This window comes from Canis lupus, chromosome 21 (assembly GCF_011100685.1).
Source record: "Canis lupus familiaris isolate Mischka breed German Shepherd chromosome 21, alternate assembly UU_Cfam_GSD_1.0, whole genome shotgun sequence".
In the NCBI taxonomy this organism is placed as follows: domain Eukaryota; kingdom Metazoa; phylum Chordata; class Mammalia; order Carnivora; family Canidae; genus Canis; species Canis lupus.
The window spans coordinates 31,192,615-31,200,876 of NC_049242.1; the positions used below are offsets into that span (position 1 = coordinate 31,192,615).

The window sequence follows — 8,262 nt, forward strand, 5'->3', positions numbered from 1 at the left end:
GACAGGGGTGTAGTCTTCTACTATTGTGCCAGAGTTGGTGAGAGCTCCTACATCTGACAGATCACAAGTCACACTCATCCCTGACTCAGATAGATCTCTGTCTTCTGATATTCTGGCTCAGGTGAAATCAGCTCAGAAAACGTGTGTTGTACACTTATTCTGGACCAATTTATTCTATGCTGTGAAAAAAGTTGAGTCAGATGCGGTCCTTGCACTTATTACACTCACAGAGAAAGAAAATAAATCCAATGTAAAGTTATCAGCCATGATAAAAGTACACGAGGCTCAAGGTACACTAATGTATCTAGTCTCTAGACTAGATGTGTTGACTTGTATATGTCTACATGTATTGGGAGTGAGTGGGAGTGGGGGATGGGAAACATGTGTGGGTCAGAAAGAAAGGTGTTCCTGAGTAATATGCTTCCTAAATGGAATCATTAAAAACCTATAGTTATTAGTTGGATGAAGGTATAGAAATCAGCAAAATCCTGCAGCTGCCCGTCTGTTAGGTTAACCACTGATTATAAGCATCACTTAAAACTTTGGGAAAAGTGTTCAGTTTTATGGTATCTCTATTCATCAAAACTGAGAATATTTGCTTGTCCTTTAATTTTCCCTGAGATTAGAGACATGCAATAATTTCTACTCTGGGACGGGTGTGAACTGTGGTGGAGAGAGTAACAAAGTCTAAAGCATTTGGGGAGACTCTAAGAACTAACCAAGTAATACCTTCCATCAGATGAAAGGAAATTCCCAAAGTACCGTTCTTAAAACAGGGTGTGGTCTCAAAATGTATTTTTATGTCAGCTACTTCAGCAATAGACTACATTTTTCTTTAGAAGCTGTTCTTTTTAAGTTTGATTTAAGTAACTGTTAGGTCATACAGACTCACTTGACCCAGTATATTCATTCATTAAGCTATTATTTGCCACGAATCTATGATATTTCTGGGACCACACTGCTACTGAGGATGAAATATGACTATAGTTTGGGTATTTGTATCTGAGGTTCTTTGACTTCAGGGCCTGGTTCTTTTTTCTGTATCCCCAGTACCAATAATGTGCTTGGCCAATGTCTTTTGATCTACAAAGAAGCTGACTGAATATTCAAAGTATCATGAATGTTCAAGAAAGTGATAGTAAACCTAGTAGTGGGCATACCTCTGAATAAAGGGATTATGCCCAGCAAAAATCAGTGAGGAAAAAAATTCAATGCGTCCTAACTATGTGGCAGGGAAAATGGCTGGAAAGGTGGCCTAGGGTTAGATAAGGGAACCCTCAAAGAATGTCAGCTAGAGATGTGGTTGCTTATATTAATGTTTTATTGATTCATGCTTTCTTACAATGATGAATTGGAACCCTTCATCGCTTTGACTCATAGATCTATCCAGATGCCTAAGACCCCATTATCAGATAACATAGAATGTGATAATGTCTTTTTGAGAAAACGGGGCATTTCTTTAGCCTAGGAAACGCTTTTTTAAGATTTTATTTATTTATTTGACTAGACAGAAAGCGAGAGCGAAAGCAGGGGCAGGGAAGAGAAGCAGGCTCCATGCAGAGCAGGGAGTCCAACGTGGGGCTGGATCCCATGACCCTGGATCATGACCTGAGCTGAAGGCAGATGCTTCCCTGACTGAACCACCGAGGTACCCCTAGCCTAGGACTTCTTAAGTTGAACTTTAGAGTGCTCTTCAATTAAGATGTGATGCTATTTCTTTATTTCTTCTTTACTCTAACTGGAATTCAAAATGTCCTGCTTGTTTGAATGTTGGTATCTAAGCCAAACTATCATTAGCAGTATCCATGACTTCATCACCAACAGAAATCACAGGTATTTTTATATCACGTTGTAGTTGTTGAAGATACCTACAAATATCCTTTATGCTCATTAATTTTCTAATTAAGATCATTATTAGACCTGCCACAATACTTTGATATTTAATTCATTAATAAAGAAGCACATGTATCATTATATTATATATTTGCTTCCTAAAACTATTGTAATAAACTCTATGTGAATATTACTGGTCTTCTTGGCAACCCTATACATTTTATGTGATGCATTTGAACCATTATTTTGAGACACCTTTACCAAGTAGATAAAGGGCCAAAAGCTTAAACTTTGTATAGGGCCTTAATCTTTAGACTTTAGATTGTTCTCCCTTCTTTTTGAACCATTTCATGAAATTTTATTATTACTCCCCAAGTCTTGCAAATCTCTCTACACATAATGAAAGTCTTCCACCCTCCACCCTCTCAGTTTTATTGAGAAATAATTGACATACATCACTGTGTAAGTTCAAGGAATATAGCATGATGGCCTGATTTACATATATTGTGATATGATTACCATTACCATAGTAGGTTCAACTCATATCCATCTTCTCTTATAGAGAAACAAGAAAAAAAGAAAAGAAAAAAAAGGAAAAGGAAAAATATTCTTCTGATGAGAACTTAGAAGTACTCTCTTAACAACTTTCTAATATACTATAAAGTAGTCTTAGCTGTAGCCGTCATGGTCTACATTCTTTCCCTAGTATATATCTATCTTATAACTAGAAGTTGTAGTTTTTGGTCCCCCTCCTCCAAAATGTCCTCCCCATACCCTCTGCCTCTGGTAACAAGTCTGATCACCTTTTCTACTATTTTTGTTTTTTATTTGTTTTCTTTCAGGACCTACACTTAAGTCTAATCCATTGGAAATTAATTTTTGAGAGTGGTATAAGAGGTGAGTCTGGTTTCAATCTATTGCATGTGACTATCCAATTACGCCAACACCATTTATCAAACAGACTATCATTCCTTCATTGAGCATTCTTTGTTCCCCTGTCCAGTGTTATTTGTCTCCATATGTTTGAGTTTATTTACGTATTCTCCATTATGTTCCATTGGTTTATTTGTTTGTATTTATGCCAATGCCATAATGTTTTGATGATAGGTTTATAATATAGCTAGAAATCAGGAAGTGTGATGCCTCCTGCTTTGTTCTTCTTTCTCAGATTTCTTTGGCGATTTGCAGTTTTTCGTGGTTCCATATAAACTTGAGGAGTGTTTCATTTACTTCTGTAAATTGCCATTGGACTCTTGATAAGGACAGCATTGAATCTATAGCTAGGTTTTGGTGGTACTGACATTTGTTAATTCTTCTAAACATGAACATGAGATAGCTTTCCATTTCTTTTTGTCTTGGATTTCTTTCATCAATGTCTTGTAGTTTTCATCATAGAGCACTTACATCTCCTTACATTTATTCCAAATTATTTTATTGTTTTTGATGATACTACAAATGGGATTGATTTGTTTTTTAGAAACTGTGTTGATGGTGTATAGAAATGCTACTGATTTTGTTGATTTTGGATCCTGCAACTTTACTGAATTCATTAATTAGATCTAACAGGTTTTCTTCTTTTGATTGAGTCTTTAGGATTTTCTGCATGTCAAATTTTATCATTTGCAAATACAGACAGTTTCGATTGTTATACCTTTTACTTTTCTTCCCTGATTGCTCTGGCCAGGACCTCTAGTATTATGTTGACTAGAGTAGTGAAAGTGGGCAACTTTGTCTTGTTCCTGATCCTAGAGGAAAAGCTTTTCAATTGTTCACCATCAACTATGACAATAATTGTGGGCTGTCAAATCATGGCCTTTATTATACTGAGATATGTTCCTTCTATGAATGATATGTTGAGTTTTCATCACAAATGGGTGTTGAATTTGGTCAAATCTTTTTTTTCTGTGCCTATTGAGATGATCATATGATTCTTTTCTTTCATTCTATTAATGTGATGGGAGGTGTGCCACCGGCCAAAAACAGTTGGGTTAGGACTTCTGTCTTAGTTCCCTACCGAAGTGAGGTTGTAGGATGGGCCCCGTGGCTGCCTGGATTCTCTGGTCAGGCTTTTTAGAGGATGAAGACTGGGTACTATATTTAGTAATAATATATGAAAGAGCCTCCCTGCTCTGGCAGGGCAGCAAGACAGAACCCAAAGCCTGTACAGCTCTTATTTAAGGACCCCAATCCGTCCTTCAGAAGGTTTACTGAATTCCCTGGCCAAGTGATGTTATCAGTTTTGCTCTACAGATGAGGGAAGCTACAGTTGTGCTCTCTTCTCTAGTGCCACTGTATATAGGGCCGTTGGATGGGCTAGGCAGTTTCAATGTGCTGTGGTGAGGTTCTGTGGTTGCACAAGCTGAAGGCTGTATTCAGTGATGAGTAGAGCTACACAAGATTTCTTGCCTGAGCACAGTGGGAAAGCAGCTCTAAAGCTGGCTAATTTCTGTTCTCTTGTCTTGACCCACCCTAAGCTTCCTGATGGAACAGAGCCACTGGCTTTGCTCTGCAAACTCTCAGTTCTGTGCACCTGCCTCTTAGCTTGAATGTCCCTGGGATGCACTGCCCTAGGAGCTGTCACCAGTCCTTCCAATCAGATGAAGCCAGGAGATCCTCTTGACAGTGAGTGGGGCGATGCCCTAGTTTCCTTGCCTAGGTGGGAGTTGAGTCATTTCAGGCTACTCTCAGTTTCCCAGGCAGGTTCTCCAGTTAGGAGGGGCTGGGATTTACCTTCAGTCTAGGCTATGAATTAATGCCTCTGCCTGTATGTAGCACAGGAATGTTCCTCTGGTACTGGCTTTTCTCTGGGTGTAATCAGCTCTTCCCACTGACCTCTCAGCTAGAGCTCTGCTCGGCTGTACTGCTTCAGGAGTTATCCTCAGCCCTTCTGGTCAGATGAGGCCAGCAGACACTCTTCACAGCAGGCAGGGTTGTGATTCAGCTCACTGTCTGCATCTGGGAAACCAGTCTCTGAGGTTAGTAAAACTCCTTTGAGGATCTGAATCAAGCAGCTCTGCACCCCACCTTGTTCCTTGGCCAGAGTACATATCTGAGCTAGTCCTGCATATGAGCAAAGCTACAGGTTGGGATTAGTCCTTGGGCACAGCAGGTATGAATTTTGTTCTGCCAAGATCTGTATGCTGATTGTTGCAAGCCTCTCTCCCTTCTCTATCACAATCAGATTCCAGTGGTAGAGCCCCATTGACTCCCCTGCAGTCCCTATAGTTTGGGGTCAGAGCAGGGCCTCCTGCAAAGCACTCACAATGCTGGGGCAGCGCAGATCATCTCCCCTGGGTTTTCTTTTCTTATTTAGAGAACTAGAAAGCTCAGTGGAGGCCTGTCCACATGATGTTGCACCGGCCTGGGTGAAGGACAATGCATTCAACGTGTAGTTGCTTCTTTTACCTTTCTAATGCCATCTCTCTTGGTCTCTGTGGTGCAGGTTGCTTCTTAGTGGTGTTTTATTCTGGAATAGTTGTTGTTTCTTTTTCCTGTGAGAGGGAACAAAGTCAGGAACAACCAATGTTTCCGCCTTAGACACAGAGAATCTGACAGGCTTCTTAAGCAACTCTACTAAACCATAAGGTCAAGTTTTAAATTTAATTAATTAATGATAATTGATCAAATAAATCACCACATCATGTCTATAAAAGGTCACAAAAATGCTAAAGATTTAGTTTTAAGAGGAGTTTTTATTTTCTGGGAAGAAGAGACACGTAATGCAAGGCAATGAGAGCTGATGGGCTAGAGGTGGTGCATTAGTGCTGTGTAGTCTGCACACAGAAAATTAGTCAACCTGGTGGCTTCAAGTGGAAATGCTGTCATAGTGTGTCTGCCATTTTGGAAGTTTTTGATGGTTAAGATTGATATTTGGGAGTTCCATCCGAAGCCGTGGGTGCGATTACCAAAGAGATGATGGCATACTAGCCCATTACTTCTTGATTTGCCAGCTCTTTCAAAACAAGTTATTTTGTCCAAGAAAATGTCAGTTCTTTAAGATACTTTGGCCCTTTTTCATTTTTTATATCTTAGTGACTGTCTTTTCAGGGAAGAGACAACAGTCATATGCCCAAAGAATAAATAAAAAATCTATGCCAGCATAAAATGGGGGAGGTGTGGCAATAACAGCATAGGACTCAAATTTCTAGTTGATAATAAAGTGAAATTCTATGCCATAACTTACAGATTAATCAAATCTCTTTAATTATTAGATATTCAGAATAAGAAGATTCTTTTGATCTACTCTACACTTACTAAGAATGAAGGCGCCAGCTTAAAAGTACGAAGTTTTACAACACTGAAAATGTTCCAACTAAAGCAGCATGATCATTTTTATAACAAGGGGAGTTTTGGAATGGTTGATAGTGATTGAGAGCAATTCAAACGGCCTCCAAATCTGAGGTTCTATGGACCTATGTTTAGCATGTAGACTTCTTCCTGAAACAACAAAGTATGAGAGCAGCAAATCAGACGCAGGTGACAGAGTTCCTCCTCCTGGGACTCTCTGATGACCCCCACACTCAGAAGCTCCTATTTATTTTATTCCTGGGTGTCTACCTGGTTACTGTGCTTGCAAATCTGCTTCTCATGCACCTTGTTCAGGCTGACTCTCGGCTTCACACACCTATGTATTTTTTCCTCTGCAACTTATCTTTGGCTGACCTCTGTTTTTCTACCAACATTGTTCCTCAGGCCCTGGTTCATCTGCTATCCAGGAAAAAGATCATTTCATTCACACGTTGTGCAGCTCAGCTTTTACTCTTCCTCATTTTTGGGGGTACACAGTGTGCCTTGCTGGCAGTGATGTCCTATGATCGATACGTGGCCATCTGCAACCCTTTGCATTACCCTAGCATTATGACTTGGAGGGTGTGTGTTCAGCTGGCTGCGGGATCATGGACCAGTGGCATTCTGGTGTCTGTGGTAGATACCACTTTTATACTAAGGCTACCCTACCGAGGCAGCAATAGTATTGCTCATTTTTTTTGTGAGGCCCCTGCACTCTTGATCCTGGCATCCACAGACACCCACACTTCAGAGATGGCCATTTTCCTCATGGGTGTCATAATTCTCCTCATACCTGTCTCCCTAACTCTAGTATCCTATGGCCACATCATAGTGACTGTGGTCAGGATGAAGTCATCTGTGAGGAGGCTCAAGGCATTCTCTACCTGTGGTTCCCACCTCATGGTGGTCATCCTCTTTTATGGGTCAGGAATTGTCACTTACATGACACCTAAGTCTTCCAAAGAACAGAAAAAACTGGTGTCTGTGTTCTATGCGATGGTGACACCCATGCTCAATCCCCTCATCTATAGCTTGAGGAACAAGGATGTGAAGGGAGCTCTGAGGAAAGTGGCCACAAGGAATTTCCCATGCAGGCTTGAAATCTCCCACTGAACGTGAGACCCTTTAACTCCCTACCTATACAAACTACTGAGTAATTTCCTCAGCAATCTTGGAATTTGGTTAGATCCTCATCCTGGGACCTTGCTGTCGACCTACCCTCCATCCTTCATCCAGTACTTCCTTTGTAGAAGAAGGACAATAATTCATGGACCCACAGAAGGAGGGTCTGCTTCCTTCTGGTTGGTCTTTTGGCTCCTAAGAGTTAGGAAATCTTATAAGAAACATGCACATTTTATAAATCCTGGGACCAGTGAAATCCATCTGTTTAAAATCATACATGGTATATTATTATGAATCTATCCCAGATCATGCTCCAACTCTTATTTTTAGATATTTCTGAATTTATTTCATCAAATAACCAATAAATAAACAATCAGTACCTAATCACTTACTATAAGCAAGGTGCCACATGTATGTGTTCCTGCACATGTGCATGCATGTGTGTTTGAAGTGGGTAGTGAAGAGCATGAGTACAAAGAAGACGTATATATGGTTTCTGCTGTCCTTCTCACATTCTTATGAGGTACGTGGAGATTTTATCTATCAGATAAAGGTAAAGACAGGATTTTGGAAACTAACAACACATAGTGGCATCCCAGGGCTACCAAGTGAGAAAGCAGTTGGTACCACTCTGGGCCTGAAAGACAACTAGGACTTGAACAGGATACCTGAATATAGAATGCCATGAGACAGGAGTTGTGGACTTAGTTATATGGCAGTGAGAAAGACACAGGAATAATTTTTTCAAGCTCATTCTCTACCTATCTTCTGATTTCCTGTTACCGTATTCCAAAAATAAATAAATAAATAATCAAGGATAACCTCCCACTTGAAGATATTTATTTTAATTCTAAGCATAAAGTCCTATTCTGGTGTAAGGTAACATATTTAGAGTTCCTGGGGATTTGGACATGGACATCTTTGGGGGACCATTATTCTGCTTACCACATAAGGACGAGTAAAATGAATGTGAAGGCATGATTAAAGTTTGGCTAAAATCAGAGATTTAAATGTATAATG

At 40.0% G+C, this 8,262-nt stretch overlaps 1 protein-coding gene across 1 annotated transcript; it reads left to right on the plus strand.

Moving 5' to 3' along the window:
• Positions 1 to 6,285: 6,285 nt before the first annotated feature.
• On the plus strand, positions 6,286 to 7,233 carry OR2D2 (olfactory receptor family 2 subfamily D member 2). The gene is given in 1 exon segment (NM_001388925.1): positions 6,286 to 7,233. A coding segment is annotated over 1 exon segment (948 nt).
• Positions 7,234 to 8,262: the final 1,029 nt, after the last annotated feature.